The following is an 18,602-nucleotide window of genomic DNA, read 5'->3' on the forward strand; positions in this document are numbered from 1 at the left end:
TACAATGAAGCAAATCACCAGCCTTATTGTGGTGAATATAATCCTGTGGTATGGTCCTGTATTTTGGCCCTCCATGGTGGACTTTCTGCTTTTTAATCGAGGAGAGGGTTGCTTAATACTCCCCTGCCCTCACTCCTCAGTGTCTCATACTGTAGGTCACCCTCTCCACTTACAGAGACTGGTCACTGCAGGCAGAGCCACCCACCGCCCCTTAATTTGTTCCATTATTTTATCTAAGACACAAGAGGTTCTGTTGACTCAGTTTATGCCAGTTTGACCTCTGGTGTTTTTCTGTGCTTCAGAGCTCTTGCCGCCCTGGCCTTGAATGTTTGCTAAGTCATGTCCCCTTTGAGGGCTGGATAGGACAGTGTAATCAAGTGTCTACCCTCACCCCATCGTAGCAACCCACCAAAACCTTGGAACGGGGTGTTGCTGCCAAAAAACCACGCCACATTAACTTTGCCGTGTTTTCGAGTTTAGAATGTTAAAGGAAGTGACCCACCCCTCCCTGAAATGTATCCTGCACTTCCTAAAAGTGAGAAAGATTTCTCCTGGGTATAGGTCCCTGACCCTCCAGTGTACCATGGACATGCCAGAATCTGTAGTGTGAAATGGCTTAAGATCCCAGAGGCACAACTCTCTATCGAAAGTAGACCTGCAGAGTACCTTTTTAACCATTGTTTCCAGAATGCAGCTGTACGCCTTACCAGATAAGGGAACAAATGTTTCGAACAGCCTCCTCTCATTAATAAGAGGCTGACACATCTTGGTCCTGCTGCCACCTTAAAATCTTGGATGCAGCTGCAAAAACCTGCCATGGCCTACAGGCCTAAGGGACTCCATCTTATCCCCTGGGGCCTGATATTCTGCAGTGTTCCTGGGAGCCCACCACTGAGACACTGTGGGCCCTTCGTACGAGAGTGCAGGCTTACCCTACATGCACCTTTCTGAGCAGGAAATAGAAGTTTGCAACCTTGAGCAATAAAAGAAATGTTGCTTCTGCCTGGGTGGGAGCAAAGGGAAGACTCTGGTTCCTGCCAGCACCCAGTATGGTGCCGGCAGGGGCCCTGGGGAGTTACCCTGCAGCCCTAAGCATGCCCTGCATTGTGGGTGCCCCGGGTGTGCACCAGGGCACCCACCTAAAATAAAAAAAAAAAATGGCCATCTTTTGCCAGGGTTGCCTGTTGATACAGCTGGGCCCTGGGGGCTCCCACAAGGCCCCCAACATAATTTGAGCCCAGTTGGGCATTGGGGCACCCACCTAATAATAACCTTTTATGGCTCCTGCCAACACCTATGATGGGTGCCGGCTGGGTCCGTGGGGGGCCCTGGGACTCCCCCTGCAGCCCCAACCAAAATTGAAGATGTGGGTGTCCTGGAAATACTCATTTTTTTTTTTAAACTGAAAAAGTGAATAATAGTGAGTGGCCAATTATGCTCATTTATTTTTCACTTTTTCGGCAATGAGCGCCCCATAATGCCGTAAGGCTTTTGTTCAATAAATACTTTCTGGCTGGTGGTGCTCCTACTGGAGGCAGAAGAACCATCAAAGGTTTTCTTGATATTGTGGGGGTGAACAGATAGTACAGCAGCCACCAGCAACATTAAAAAAAAAACATACAGAACTTTCTTGAGTCATATAATCTATGACCCCAGGAGAACTTTTTGTATTTTTCTAAAGCACTCCTAGATGGAGCTCTTTGTTCTTCAGATGGAGTGCAAGGCATTCTTGTGGTTGATTTTATTATTGCATTTTGTGGACTAAAAAATGATAAAAGAAATACTCAGAACATGTTGATTTAAAAAAAAAAAAAAAAGCATTTTCACAACAATCTCTAACAATCACTTTTATTAAACATTGCATTGCGTGAATTAGTGAAAGACACACTTGTTTAAAATTATTGGAGATTTTTGTACAAAGGTGATAGATCTGCCACTTGATAAAGCCAATAGGCCTACTTTTTGTGTTTTGGTTGTGATCCTTTGACAAAGCCAGCCCCTGTGACCAACCCCTTGATGTGCACAGAGCTGGACATCTTATTTACCTTTAAAAAAACATAAAAATTCACGGAAAAGTTACATTATAGTTAGGAATTGTAATAATATGTTACTTTACATTTTTTTTAAACCTTAGAAATTAACTGGCATAAAAGGTTAAAGGGATGTTATACTTAGGTGAAATGTCAGTTAAAACATATTGTTTTAAATTAACAGAACCTCTGAAATTCACCAGCTGGTTATCTCAGTAACTGTACGTCGTGCCCTTAAGTAACTATAACTTATGCCCTCACCGTGCATTTCTAAGTATCTCCCATATTACATCACTTGTGACATATTCTCTGACATCACTAATAACATTACTGCAACATGTTAAATTACATCATTGATAACAAGACTGTGTATGGCGGGGGCATGAGTTATAGTTAAGTTTGGGCACAAGTGAATACTCCGGTCAGCAGGACACACTCTTTACATTATCTGATTCTCATACATTCTCTGATTCTCAGTCATGTCATTTGTAACACATATCGTCTTCCCCTCAGACACCCACACATGCAAGGTAACATCTCTTCCGCTGCTGTGCACTGATGACACAGTGAGGTCTCTTTATATGGCCCCCTTGAGATGGTTCGGAACAACTCTCCTAACAAAAGAACTGTTTCTGTGTAGACTTACACATGCACCACCCTTGTTATCCACACACGTGTGCTCCCTCATTCCTCGAAGTGAAAACAGTACAGCCCTTAGAGGCCAAACTAGTGTCAGTAATGCGCTGCATAAATTAAAAGATGATTCAAATTAAATCCATCTGCTTTAACGAAATGTATTAAAATATTAGTTGCCTCTATAGCCCACATGGATGACATTTCCAAGAATTTCTCATAAAACTTTCTGACAGAAATCCAGGGTCTTGGATTGTGACACAGACAGATGCGCTGCCAGATGTGGGTACCTGAAGCTCTTAAATTTTTAAAAAAACAAATGCAGTTTCCTTAACATTGAAAACATTTCTAGGGGTGCTTTAGTTCATTTCAGCATTGTTTTGGGTAGAGGTAATGTTTTGCCAAGCAATGCTTTGGATTAGTTTTTGTAGTGCGTGTGAAAGTTATGTCTCAATGATATCATTAAACACATGTCATTCTTATTGCTGAGATGGCTGTAGTAGATGTTTACTAAATAGATTTATATATCTCACGGGGAGTATTTATTCTTACCATAACGTGATGCCTTATTGTCGATGATCACTGGTCTGTATACATAGTGCTTTTGTATTTTTCATCTTAGTAATGAGTGAATTGTTACAGTGCCATATGCTGTAGAGCCTTCATTATACACTGAATGTCCGCCACAGGAGGATGACAGTAAAGTGATGGATATTGAAGTGTGTGGTCTTATACTGTTAGGTTATTATAATGTAACTGAAGCACTGTACAATTACGTATTAAAGATATATATATATATATATATATATATATATATAATGGTTTACCTATGCTGACCTGCATAATAAAAGTTACATAAAAAAAAAAAAAAGTAACTTTCTTGGTACAAACACCTTCACTGGAGTTTGGAAATGCTATTGGGGAGTTTAGATGTTTACAGTGCAGTAAGCACTGCTGTCATACATTTTGTTCCAAGTGAAAAAGTTTGTAGTCAGAAACAGCTTAGCGTAAATAAAAGCATACAATGAAAGAGAGAAGTTGGAATGAAATGATGATTGAAAGAAGGGAATGAAAGTGAAGATTGAAAACATTACACTGGATGGACAGAGAGCTTTTTCTGCAGGTAGAATATAATTAAAGGGCCACCTGGAGGCCATGGAATTCCTCTTCTCTCAGGTTTATGTACAAAATACTAAAATCTATTCATATTGAAAAAGCATGTGTGTGTCTGGTCTTCAGTACAATGCGAGCCAGCACCTTCCTTACTTTGAAAGCTGTAGATTCAACACATCTAGGCATTAAGAGGATGAAACAGAATACTGTGCAGAGGACCCAACCCCCTTTTTAAATAGAGTGAGGACAGTTGAAAAATAAATCTCCAAAACTTGAAGGACCTTTGCCTCCTTTGTGCCACATTCCAGTAAAAGCCTGACCAACATGATTCATTCCTGGGATGGGGGACTATTCAATGAGTTTATATGTTGCTTTGTCGAAAAGGGCTACTCATACCTTTTTCACATGACTCATTTAATTTAGCTATATTGTTCAATATATTTTTGCCTCTGTGTTAATACCCATTACTATAGCAGTGCATCTGTTTAAAGTAAATTCAACTTGAGTTGTCGGTGGTAAATGAGCTTTATGACTTTTCACAAAGACATGTGCATGAGTCTTATGTTACACTCTTAAATTTTTGTAAACCTTGATTTCCCTTTGCAGACTAGCTTTATTTGCCCATCGGGAAGATGGCCCAGGAATACCAGCTGACATCAAACTGTTTGACATTTTCTCACAGCAGGTGGCTACAGTAATACAGGTAAGTCTGGAAACATGGATGCTTAAAAAATACATACATGCACAGATGAAGGGGTCAGGTCTCTGTGGGATGTAATAGGCGTTTATCATTTGCGGAGGGGAAAAAAGAGACTGTTGTGCAATAATGGAGGAGAAATTAGGAAAGGACAGTGAAAAGCGGGAAGTAGATATCTCCTTTAGGCCCCTCATAATTTTAGGTTGGTAAAATGGATGCCCAGACCTCAATTGCATTTTCTGATTAAACAATGTTTCTGGATATTTTCAACAGATAACACCTGACCATGTTAAACATTCAGTTTAGTTCATAGTAGATTAATCTTAGCTGCCAAGCGTGGCTGAGAATACAATTCCTTACTCTGAGATAGCAAAGTATCTTATCCAGGGATCATCAGGAGTGAAGTTCATCTTCACTGGACCTGTAATTGTAAGTAGCGCCTATAATCCCGGGAAAGAAAAAGACACCAGTATGCATGACTACCTTCTCCTTGGTACCAGACAATAGGTTACATCCAGTCATAGTGGGTGGACATAACATCAAGCAGCCAGGAGCTGAGGGTCCTATGGGACCAGAATGGTTTTAGCTTTGGAGACTTAGGCGTACCATTGAGCCTAACTCTGACTCAGTTCAGCAAGGAGGTCCCAAACCTCTGTTAGGCAATAGGACTTAGTAAGTCTTTGCTTATGGTTCACTGCTACTGGTTGCTCCAAGAGGTTGTTCAAGTCTCTGCCCTTGGGTCCAAATTAGGGGACCAAGCTACATTTGGCACAGGTGACTATGGGTGGTTTGGACCTTAGAGTACAGTATCTCCTGTGTGCGTCCACTGTAACTGTACCAGTCTCATGAAGTCTTTTCTTCCCATGACTCTGCATCCACACACAGAGTTGAGCCTTGCTTCCACAAGGCATTGAGAGCTGTTGAGATCATGAAGGATACCAAATCAAGCAGCATGTTTTGTTGCAAGAAGACATGTTAGAGGCTTGCAACTGTTTAAGTCATAGTCTTTCCTGAAAATCAAGAGGTACAGATTGAATCAAAGGCATCAAAAGGGGACGGCCTCTTTTGAGTCTGCCCTTATGTCAGCCACAAGCAGCTGTCTTATTGAGAGGTCTCTCTGCCACGTGTTGCTCAGGAACGAAGACCACATAATCCTACCTACTTCCCTAGCACTCCTGATCTTGGATTGGCAGGCTTTGCACTGGGCCTCCTAATGCAGTCCCAAGATCGAGGCCCTGGTGCGGACAAAGCAGGTACTGGCAGTTCATGCCTATTGCACTAGTTTCTTCTGAATGCTTCCATGGCTATTCCACTCTCATGGACATTAAGCTCAATTGTTCAACAATTCAGACTATAATTAGATCAAAAGTAGCTGGCTATTGCCATTTAAGTGCAGGCTTTTCTCATGCTGATCTCCATCTATAGCTTAAAAGCCTTCATAAAGACTGAACGTAAGTCTCGCTGGTAGGAAGATCACTTCAGCCCAATTCTGTATCTTCCGGTGCCCAAATGCAGCTCCTACTGACGCCAATTAGTTCTCATCAATTAAGGAGCAACTCCAGGCAACTGCTCCTTGTTGCGGAATGCCACAAAGTGCTCCAGTTACCTAACCTGTCAGGTCTGCATTCCACTTCCAGACACTCTAGCATGACCATCAGAGGTGGTTGAGACACATCACTGAGAACTCCTCAGTGCAAGAGGTGGAGCCCATGCGCTGAGTGCGCACTTCCCTGGAGGGAATTAGGGGGCATGCCTGCATATTGGCTGATGCACACAGGATTTGAGCAGCAAGGCAAAACTCTAATTAACAGCTGTAGATGCAGTGTCTAGTCCTGCCATTATTTGGCTGGTGCCCACAAGCTGAAATAGATTACTGGACAGGGGTGATAATCACCATAAAAGTCTTGTTTTGAGCAACACTAAGTTGAGGGTCTCTAAGACCCCCAACATTTTTCACCTTTGAATCTGGTTTTGAACAGACCCTAAAGATGTTGACCAGTTCTTCTCAAAACGAATCTTAGCGTTTTTGCTAGGACAAGAAGGACCTGTGTTTTAGAGGCATTCATAAATAATGTAGGTGCCATCTATTTGCCAGTGGTAGGAAAACAATAGGATATGTTTTCTGGGAAACCATGTTACTTAGGCAAATCTTCAACAACAACTGAGTTTTAGCTTTGTAGGTATAATGTTAAATAACTGAATCATCCCGTAAAATGGATGTAAATTGAAACAAAAACGGGACTTGTCTGTAATAGTTCCATTAGAAGTGAACTCTACTGAAGGTCTTTGTGTTGGACTACAGTCTCCTCCACCCTTTACAGATGGATAGAATGATTCTACACTTACAAAGTTAGTAAACATGCAGAGAATCTTTACCTTGCCACTGTTGTCATCCTGCCGCCGCTCATTGTCAAATGTTGAGGCCAACATTGGTCGGATATCACTCGAGATGAAAACCAGCTGAAACTGATCAAGACTCTTTTTGGATTAATTTTTTTCAGGGATAAATGTATTATTTAATGCCTTTTTAAATATCTCCATAAACAAGGAAATAGTATCTCATATACTAATGCTACAGCAAATCTGTTTTGCTGTTGTTTTCTTGAAATTAAATAATATTCAATGCAAGGTGTGTGCATGGTTGATAATACATGAATGTTCCCTCTAGGAAGTGAGAAGAGATAAATCTACCAATGTGAATTATAGAATTCGCCCTAGTTAGTGTAATCCTGTAAATAAGTGGGATGTCTACATACTCTTTTTATTTGCATTTAAGAAATAGAGGGAGAAAGCTAAATACATATATATATATGTTCGATGGCATGTGTAGCTGCAGATACACATGCTGTGCACTGTTCCTGCCATCTAGTGTTGGGCTCGGAGTGTTACAAGTTGTTTTTCTTCGAAGAAGTCTTTTCGAGTCACGGGACCGAGTGGCTCCTCCCTTTCGGCTCCATTGCGCATGGGCGTCGACTCCATCTTAGATTGTTTTCTTTCCGCCATTGGGTTCAGACGTGTTCCTCTTCGTTCAGTATTTCGAATCGGGAAACTTAGAAAAGAATAAAAAAATCGTCTATATTGTTTACGTTCGGCACCGGTTTAGTTTATCGCATCGGCACCGACATCAAGACCGCTTCGGCGGCCCTTCGGGGCTTCTGCACTTCAACTAGGCCTGGTCGGCCCGACCACACCCATCGTCAAAGACTAATGGACCGGACCCCCTTCCGTTTCTGTCCTAAGTGTCACGCCAAGTATCCTTATACAGACCAGCACCGGGTCTGTAACCTGTGTTTGTCGCCCGAACACAGAGAGGATACTTGTGAAGCTTGCCGAGCGTTTCGATCCAAGAAGACCTTAAGGGATCGACGCACAAGACGACTACAAATGGCATTGAAGCCGAAACAACATCTCGACGTCGAGGAGGAAGAGAGAATTTCCATCCAAGAAACGGACTCGGATGAATCCGACGGTGATCGACCTTCGACGGCAAACAGTGAGTACACCTTCCCCGTCCCACACCCAGGGTCACACCAAAAAACTCAAAGCCACAGGGACGCCACCGCCAGCAGGCCATGGCTCAACCCACAGAAAAGAAGGTGACCAAATAACATCGGCACCGAAAAAGGCCAAAGATTTGCGAAGACTTCCGACTCGGTCGAGAATCCGGCACCGAAAAAAGTCGGCATCGAGTCGGGCAAGCCTCGAAAGAGCTTATTGGAATCGAAAAAGACAATTTCATTGGGAATTTCGGGACCGAAAAAACTGGCTTCGGAGCCGAAACGCTCATCCTACACTGAAGAGCAAGGGCTTTCTATGCAGCTCAAAGAAAGGCACAGATTTGAGCAAGATCTGGATTCAGAAGAACATTACCAAACACAACGAAGGTTAGAAATCCAGAAGGACACAGGGAAGATACAAACCATTCCTCCACTCAAATCTAAAAGTAAAGTAGCTTTTCAAGAGACTTAGATGCAACCAAAAGCCAAAGTGGTTAGAGAAAAGTCACCACCACCACAGTTCTCACCACAACATCCCCACTGCAATCACCACACTTGTCACCAGTGAGTACACCAATGGCGCAGTCACCCACACATACTGGGATGACTCTAGATGATGCGGATCCCTGGGATCTATACGACCCACCTATATCGGACAACAGCCCAGAGTGTTATCCAACCAAGCCTTCACCACCAGAGGAAAGTACAGCATATACGCAAGTACTAGCCAGGGCAGCTACGTTCCACAATGTAACAATGCACTCGGAACCGGTGGAGGATGACTTCCTGTTCAACACTGGCATCCACGCACACATCCTACCAAACTTTACCAATGCTACCGTGCATGCTCAAACACGCACAACAGGTCTTCCAAGAGCCTGTAAAAGGGAGGGCCATCATGCCAAGGGTCGAAAGGAAATATAAACCGCCCCGTCAGACCCAGTGTTTCTCAACAGCTCCCTCCGGACTCAGTGGTTGTGGGGGCTGCAAGAAAAAGGGCGAATTCACAATCATCAGGGGATGCCCCACCCCCTGATAAAGAGAGTCGAAAATTCGACGCAGCAGGGAAAAGTGGCATCGCAAGCAGCCAATCAATGGCGAATTGCAAACTCACAAGCCCTACTTGCACGCTACGACAGGGCGCACTGGGACGAAATGCAAGACATCATCCAGCATTTGCCCAAGGAACACCAAAAACGTGCCCAACAAGTGGTTGAAGAGGGACAGGCCATATCAAACAACCAAATACGGTTTGCCTTAGACTCTGCAGATACAGCAGTACGGACTGTAAACACAGCTGTAACAATTTGAAGGCATGCATGGCTGCGAAGCTCTGGATTTAAACCAGAAATACAACAGGTGGTACTGAATATGCGGTTTAATCAACATCAGTTGTTTCGTCCGGAAGTGGATACAGCAATTGAGAAAATTAAAAAAGACACAGACACAGCCAAAGCCATGGGCGCGCTCTACTCCTCACAATACAGAGGAACATTTAGGAAACCACAGTTTAGGGGGGGGGGTTTAGACAACAGACACCAGAACCATCCACCTCCCAAACAAAACACACCTACCAGTCGCAGTACCAGAGAGGGGGGTTTTGTGGTTCCTACAGAGGACAATTCCCAAGAGAAAGAGGGAAATTCCAGTCCTCCAAACCAAGCACTAGCAAACAGTGACTTCAATTTCACACTTCCCCAACACTTATCACCAGTGGGGGGGAGGCTTACCAAATACAGCCACTATTGGACCCACATTACCACAGACACGTGGGTCCTATCAAATATCCAACATGGTTATTGCATAGAATTCACAACATTCCCACCAGATGTTCCACCAAAACCGCACAGATTGTCTCCACAACACTTAGACCTATTACAAATAGAGGTCCAAGCACTGCTACAAAAGCAAGCCATAGAGCTAGTACCCTATCACCAGAAAGGAACAGGCGTTTACTCCCTGTATTTCCTTATCCCAAAAAAAGACAAAACGCTAAGGCCTATCTTAGATCTCAGAACGCTGAATCTTTTCATCAAATCAGATCATTTCCTCATGTTAACACTTCAGGACGTAGTTCCCTTACAAAAAAAAAGGGGGAATCCATGACAACTCTGGATCTCAAGGATGCGTATTTTCACATACCCATCCATCCATCTCACAAGAAATACCTCAGGTTTGTAATACAAGGAAAACATTATCAATTCAAAGTGCTACAGTTCGGGATAACAACAGCCCCCAGAGTATTTACAAAATGCCTAGCCGTAGTAGCAGCTCATATAAGGAGACAGCACATGCACGTATTCTCATATCTAGACGATTGGCTAATAAAAGCCAACACTCAGCAACAATGTCAATTTAAGACGCAATACGTCATAGATACTCTACACAAACTAGGGTTTTTTATAAATTACCAAAAATCACATTTACAACCATCCCAAATACAACAATACTTGGGAGCAACACTCAACACACAAAGAGCAATTGCCACTCCAAGTCCACTAAGAGTTCAGTTGTTTCAAAATATAAGATCAAGCATACAACCAAACCAACAATACACAGTAAGGTTTGTGATGAAACTACTAGGCATGATGTCCTCATGCATAGCTATTGTCCCAAATGCAAGGCTACACATGCAGCTTTTACAGCAGTGCCTAGCAAAACAATGGACGCAGGCACAGGGTCCACTCCAAGATCTAGTGTTGATAGACCGCCAAACACACTCTTCGCTTCAGTGGTGGAACCCTGTAAATTTAAACAAAGGGCGGCCTTTTCAAGACCCAGTGCCTCACGCCGTTATCACAATAGACGCTTCCATGATTGGGTGGGGAGCACACCTCAACAATCGCAGCATACAAGGTCAATGGGACAATCAACAAAAACTACTTCACATAAATCACTTGGAACTGCTAGCGGTATTTCTAGCATTAAAAGCGTTTCAGCCACTTCTAGCCCACAAACACATTCTTGTCAAGACAGACAATATGACAACAATGTATTATCTAAACAAACAAGCGGGGACACACTCGTCACAGCTGTGTCTCTTAGCACAAAACATTTGGCATTGGGCAGTTCACAACAACATTCGCCTGATAGCACAATACATACCAGGCATTCAAAATCAGTTGGCCGACAATCTCAGTCGAGATCAAGAGCAAACTCACGAATGGGAAATAAATCCCCAGATTCTACAAGATCACTTCTACCGCTGGGGGACACCAAACATAGATCTATTTGCAACAAAAGAAAACGCAAAATGCCAAAACTTCGCGTCCAGGTACCCCCACACCCTCAGTCCAAGGGCAATGCTCTATGGATCAGCTGGTCAGGGATATTTGCTTATGCTTTTCCCACTCTCCTGCTCATTCCTTAGCTGGTCAACAAACTGAGTCAAAACAAACTCAAACTAATACTTATAGCACCAACGTGGGTTCGCCAACCGTGGTACACCACACTGTTGGACCTATCTGTGGTACCTCACATCAAACTACCAAACAGACCAGATCTGTTAACACAACACAAACAACAGATCAGACACCCGAATCCAGCATCGCTCAACCTAGCAATCTGGCTCCTGAAGTCTTAGAATTTGGATATCTAAACCTTTCTAAAGAGTGTATGGAGGTCATTAAACAAGCAAGAAAACCCACAACCAGACATTGTTACTCTAACAAATGGAAAAGATGTGTTTGTTACTGCCAGGCTAATTAGATTACGCCACTAGACGCCTCCACACAAAACATTGTAAGTTATTTACTACACTTACAAAAGTCCAATCTAGCCTTCTATTCCATTAAAATACATCTCACTGCAATATCTGCTTATCTGCAGATTAAACATACAAAATCGCTTTTTAGAATCCCAGTTATTAAAGCCTTTATGGAAGGACTAAAAAGACTCATACCCCCAAGGACACCACCAGTGCCTTTGTGGAATCTTAATATTGTATTAACATGACTCATGGGCCCACCATTTGAACCCATGCATTCTTGTCAAATCCAATTTTTAACTTGGAAAGTAGCCTTTCTAATAGCCATCACTTCACTTAGAAGAGTTAGGGAAATACAGGCGTTTATTATTCAAGAACCCTTTATACAAATACATAAACATAAGGTGGTTCTCCGTACAAATCCACAATTCTTACCAAAAGTCATATCACCGTTTCATCTAAACCAAACGGTAGAACTCCCAGTCTTCTTCTCACAGCCAGACTCAGTAGCAGAAAGGGCATTACATACGTTAGACATAAAAAGAGCGCTAATGTATTACATTGACAGAACCAAACAATATCGTAAAACGAAACAGTTGTTCGTAGCTTTCCAAAAACCACATGCAGGTAACCCTATATCCAAACAGGGCATTGCCAGATGGATAGTCAAGTGCATACAAACCTGTTACCTAAAAGCTAAAAGAGAATTACCCATTACTCCAAGGGCACACTCCACTAGAAAGAAAGGTGCCACAATGGCTTTTCTTGGTAATATACCAATGACTGAGATTTGTACGGCAGCCACTTGGTCTACGCCCATACATTTACTAAGCATTACTGTGTAGATGTGTTAGCAGCACAACAAGTCACAGTAAGACAGGCTGTACTAAGAACATTATTTCAGACAACTTCAACTCCTACAGGCTAACCACCGCTTTTGGGGAGATTATTGCTTTGTAGTCTATGCACAGCATGTGTATCTGCAGCTACACATGCCATTGAACGGAAAATGTCACTTACCCAGTGTACATCTGTTGGTGGCATGTTGCGCTGCAGATTCACATGCGCCCTCCCACCTCCCTAGTTGCCTGTAGCCATTTTAGTTGCATGAAAATTATAAATTGTAAATATGTAAATAAATATTCCTTTACTACACAATATGTACATACAGATATACTCCATTGCATGGGCACCTCTAGTATCCTTACTTCACCAACTCCTACCTCACCCTTTGTGGGGAAAACAATCTAAGATGGAGTCGACGCCCATGCGCAAGGGAGCCGAAAGGGAGGAGCCACTCGGTCCCGTGACTCGAAAAGACTTCTTCGAAGAAAAACAACTTGTAACACTCAGAGCCGAACGCTAGATGGCAGGAACAGTACACAGCATGTGAATCTGCAGTGCAACATGCCATGAACAGATGTACACTGGGTAAGTGACATTTTCCATATATATATATATATATATATATATATATATATATATATATATATATGAGTGCATATAGCAGTAAGGTGCAACAGTGGAAAGGACAGCGAGTAGCTCTGGTCATGGTGTAAAGAACAACACATGTTAAAAACAAAAAGGCGTTGCAAACGTTGTGGTAATGTATACTACATTAGTCCAGCAACTCTCCCCTCAGAATGCAAAACTTTCCAGGGCACGCCTAAAGTATGACAGATGTAAAGTGTAAGTGCATATACAGTTAATTACTCATATTATCTATCCAGTTGGTTACAGACGACTAAATTCTTGCTCCCCGTCTCTGCGATTTCCACCCCTTGCAAGCGTATAGGTTAACTTCCATATTCTGTGCTTCTAAAAACTGGGACCTCCATTCCATAAAGGTAGGAGACTCCAGGCTCAGCCACCCTAAAGCAGAACATAATCGTGCAACAGCCAAAGCAACAAATAACAAATGGGCCTCTCTTTGCAGAGGGCCATTGCTCTCTTTACTTCCCTTAACCCCTAATAGCATCATCAACGGGGTGATTTGGAACTCTACACCTATAATTGAGCCAAGAAAGTTCCAATCTCCTGTATGAAAGAATCTAATACAGGGCAAGAAAAGGACATATGAACAATCTCTGCCTATTCTGCCCTCCATTGATGACTGATACCGTCAAACCTCCCACCTCATTTATATAACTTCGCCGTAGTATAGTGTAGATCGAATATTGTTTTAAAATGTTGGCTCTTTAACCCAGCCATCAAGAGAAACTCCCCCCCCCCCCCCCCACCATATCTAATTACTCCTGAAGCACTGGCCTTTCTAACCCATGCCTGGCTTCCCACTTACTATTTTGAACCTCTAGATCATCCGGCAGTACTTGAATCAATTCCTCATACATCGCTCCAATCCTGGACCCCCCTGATACTGGCTTCTATTAGGGGGGATATGACAGACCGAAAGCTGGCTGTTATCCAGTATGCAAACAAAGTCTTGAATCTGTAAGAATAAAAATAAAAATTCCCCCTTCTTAAATCAAAAGTCTCCTGTAGAGCAATAAAGGAATGCAGCTGCCCCTGAGAAAGAAAGATCACCCCCATTCCATAATGCCATTCCGTGGCCCATTCCTGCCGTGTGCATCATGGAAGACCGATGGGAGTGCTGGGGAACCCCATAAGGGTGTGTATTGGTTAAATTTGGTAATTCCCAATGTCCTAACTGTCTGTCTCCATACCCTGTATACTCCTCTTATAATTTTAAATCTGGTCTTCTTGTAGTAACTTGTTTCGAGGTCCTTCAAATAGCATGCTCTGGCCTCTATCCCTAAAAGCAGCTCATAAATTGTTGGCACTTCCACAATGTTTTGCCTGGCTGTTCTGCCCATGATGAGAATCCCCATGTGTTGCGTAAAGTTGGCTACCCCCAGCCCCCTCTGGCTTTAGAGAGGATCATTTACTTAGCGACCCTACTAGATTTCTTAAATTCCCACAAAAGCTAGAGCAAATACTTTCAAGTTTTCCCAACCACAATCTATTAATTTCCAAGGAGATAGCTCTTAATACATACATTACCTTTGGTAACATCATCATTTTTAACACATTACTCCTCCCCACCAGTGGGAGATGAATGTGGTTGATTCTCATAAGCTCCTGCTCGATAATACGTATCAGTGGGGCGAGATTTACTTCAACTAGATGACCCAAAGCCGCTGTTACTCTGATCCCTAAATACAGTGCCTCATCAACCACCCGATGATCATCATATCGCAATTTTTTCTTTAGAGCAGATCACCTTGGCCTTCCCTCATTTAACCTATACCCAAAAAATCTCCCAAAATGCTTAGCAGCTTTCTCTGTTTCCACAAGAGCAGTTGGGGATCCGCTATAACTATTGCTACATCATCCGGATAGGGCAGTTCTTTGTGCGCTGCTAGCTCTACCACAACAGGCCTTATTAGTTATTTTCCATCCAGTAATGTTATAAAGGGATCAATATAGATAGTGAACAATAGTGGAGAGCATGGACACCCCTGCCTAGTCTCCCTGGTGATACATTTGCAATTGGATTCCGCCCCCATTAGCTGCAATTTCGCAGTAGGAGTCTGTTACAGTGCTTTGATGAAATTGATAAAACCCAGGCCAAACCCTTTTCAAGCTAAAACCGCCCACAAAAGACCCATGAAACCCTATCAAAAGTCCTTTTCGGTGTCGAGTACAACCCAAACCCATGTGTGTCCTGGCAGTCTCAGTGATGTCAAACAGAGCTGTCACCCTCCTAACATGGGCCAACGTCCCGCCCCCGGGGATAAAGTCATGTTGCTGTAATGACACCAAGGAAGAGATGACTCTACCCACCCTACGGGCCAGCACCTTCACATAGATTTTAGCGTCCGCAATGATTAAAGAGATGGGCCTGTAAGACCCGGAGTTGATAGTGGGTTTGCTTTTCTTCCTAAATTAGTTGTGTCCCATGAGGGTACCCCAGATTGTTTTTAAGAAGACAGAAAGCAAATCCTGGCAAGATACACTAAAAAAGGATTTCAAGAATTCCAGGGGAAGATTGTCTGGCCCCGTGGCTTTTCGGGAAGCAAGTGAGTTAATTGCTTTTGATAATTCCTCAGAGGGAAATTGGTGCTTCCAAAGCTACCTGTTCCTCAGCACTCAGCTTATGCTTATCCAAAGTACCCAATAGGGACTCATATTAATCCAGAGGAGGTAGTGTATCCTCAGTATACAAGTTGAATCTTATTCGATTTGATGAATTCCTGCTGTTGTTTGACTGGATTACCTTCCATATGCCTGGCTGGGTATGATACCTTGGACGTCATTTTAACATTTTGACCTTTTGGCTTTTTAACAATGATACTAATTGCCCTTTTAAGCAATTGTGACACTACTCCAGATATAGTAGCAATAAACAATAGCTAGTTTCTCTCAAAAGATTCGAGAACGTAGGACGATGTGATGGGATTTAAGCTTCTCTGGAGGGCATCAGTTCTAGATGCAGAACAGTTTCTAACAAGAGTTTAGAAATCCTTCACTTAAGAATGCAATTTTGGTGTGATGCTGAGGGTTGTTAGGCCACATGCCTCAGTTCGGCAGTCAGCGAGTGAAGCCATGGCTTGTTTGTTCCAAACTTCCTTATTCTAAGATTGGCTTACCTTTGCCTGTGTTCCATTGCGAAGCATTGCTGCAGGACTGAAAACCACCTTCTCACACAAGCCCTTTTCTCTTCTGAAGCACCCATACCTTTTAGAATGGTGGGCTGTCTGAGCTCCTGAGAATTTATTACTCTACAGTGGAGGAAGCTAAATGGTGTGAATTATCTGTGTTTCCCATTTTATAAGTGTGCAAATGATGTTGGGTGATGGTGGTATTGTGGTGCGGTTGCAGTGGAGCTTGGCAGCAGGAGACTTCATGGCTAGAGAGAGAGAGAACAAGATTTTAAGTCACTGAAAAAGAGCTGTTGAAAGGCAGCTAGAAGCTCCCTGTGATATTAGCAGTGGTTGATGATTTTTCAGACTTACCTCTTGCGTTATTGAAATGTACTCTGTCCATTTGTTTTACTCTTCTGTTTGTTTGCTCCTTCTCTCTTCTGGGATTGGTAATTGGATATGGCCACATGCTATTCACTGATCGCATTCCCTCAAGTCATTGAATTTAGATTAAAAGACTAGCAGGGTAAAATAACAAGTGGTGGTAGGCAGATGGTGCAGCACTGCATGTCTTAGACCAGTTAGCCTAATAAATAGCCTATTAAAGACCTCCTCTGGCTCTCCATTAGGAGTTGCTAGTGGAGTGGGTGAGGCCAGGTTCCCTTTGAATGTCTCCTCAGGCAGATAGGTTTCTTCTTCCTCCACTCAGCTCATCTTCTAAAACAGCCCCCTACAGAAAATCAATTTGGTGTGTCTCATGGTGGCACAACATTACAGCTACCACCACTGTTGGGTAAGCTCTTTCTTAATCTTTAGGACAATAGCAGAGCAATCCAAGCAGTGCTGACACATACCCAGGAGGTTCTTGCTAATATTTTCCTCTGTTACCAATGGTATAGAAGCAATGCATTTTCTTGAAGCCATGAGTAACCTGCCTTTATTGGTTTTGGCAATGATACAAGGCCCTCACTTTGATCTAGATTCGATTTCACTTACTACCCATCACAATTCTTGGTATATTCTCAGCTGTAGCTGTTACTGTCAAGCCCTGATTCTGGTTTGATACCTTCCTTGACACCTTAAACGGTAGTAGATCTGCTCCAAAATCCCAGACATAAAACTCCTTCAAGCTGCAACTACTGCCTTGCTTAATCAGAAAATGATTATTAGTATTGATGCTAAATTGAAATCCTTTACCACTGATGTGAATCAACTGGAGAGATGGTTGTCAGAGACTCACAGGTGGGGTTACACCTTGCAGTGGGCAAGCTTTGTAGAGACGTAACAGTATTTAAGATTAGAACACGTTGAAAATCATTCACACCAGTTCCAGTGTTCGCTTTGTTGGCATTCCAAAAACTCAGTGTATGGAAATATTCATGTGATCAGTAAATTAATTTTAGACCAATTGCTAAGCTTTCAGGGTGACTTGTCAATCTGTCGCTTTTACTAGGCTCCATTTTCACCCTCTAATGCAGACTTGTATCTCTGCAAAGTTGGGATGACCTCTTTTGATTTCAGGATCAAAGTGGAAGTGCTGTCCAAAGTTACAGAACTTATCAAAGTATGTTGTCAATCTGTAGGATTTCTGAATGTACTGTGACTTGAGTTTTGACTCTTCAGAAATTGGATGACCATCTAATCAACTCATTCCTGTGTTTAGGTATCAGATCACCCTGGTTCATCAGGTCAAACTGTGTGGTGGTCAGTTGCTTTAATATTTTTTGGGCTCACTGGGTAGGCCATAGGTCTCCAGAATAAAATACTGAGTGTTTCTTCAGATCACTAAAGGGCTAGGAACTGAGCTTCGCAGGAGTCTTATTTAGAAATAACACTGTAGCCAAGGGTAGGGGGAAGTCTAGTTTTTGTGATGTGGTCAGAGACTGTTATCTGTGGTGCAGTAATGTGTGTGGGCCCAAAATGTTGTTAGATGTGAAATTACTTGGCGGTTGATTGTTGCAAAGATGGTCCAGTGCTTTCAAAGGAACTTTGAATTGACAAAATGAGCTGTCTATAAATAACATGCCTTAATGTAAAATACTGAAATTCCTTGAAGAGTTGGTTACAGAGCCACCATACCCTAGACAAGTAATAGCCATCTCCTCACATTAGCTTGCTGCTGATAGTCCACAGATAGGTAGAGCTTAAAGAGAGTGAGGAACATTACCCGACAGTGACTATTACCTTATCACAGAAACAATGGGAAATAGCTAAGCAAGCATTGAAGGATGCTTTTGTCATCCAGGAAGTGACACTAAAACTATTGGGCACCAAGTACACAAGGAGTAAAGTGTCAGGAAATTCTTAACTTGGTCTGCTCTG

The 18,602-nt window shown here is 42.7% G+C and overlaps 1 protein-coding gene across 1 annotated transcript in view; it reads left to right on the forward strand.

The window, feature by feature from the left end:
• Window positions 1–18,602, forward strand: part of VPS35 (VPS35 retromer complex component) — a 361,777-nt gene that overhangs the window by 184,937 nt on the left and 158,238 nt on the right. The window contains exon 9 of the mRNA XM_069216632.1: window positions 4,383–4,479. Within this exon, the coding sequence (XP_069072733.1) occupies window positions 4,383–4,479 (97 nt within the window). The remainder of the gene's footprint in view (window positions 1–4,382; window positions 4,480–18,602) is intronic.

Source organism: Pleurodeles waltl, chromosome 12 (genome assembly GCF_031143425.1).
Source record: "Pleurodeles waltl isolate 20211129_DDA chromosome 12, aPleWal1.hap1.20221129, whole genome shotgun sequence".
NCBI classification, from domain to species: domain Eukaryota; kingdom Metazoa; phylum Chordata; class Amphibia; order Caudata; family Salamandridae; genus Pleurodeles; species Pleurodeles waltl.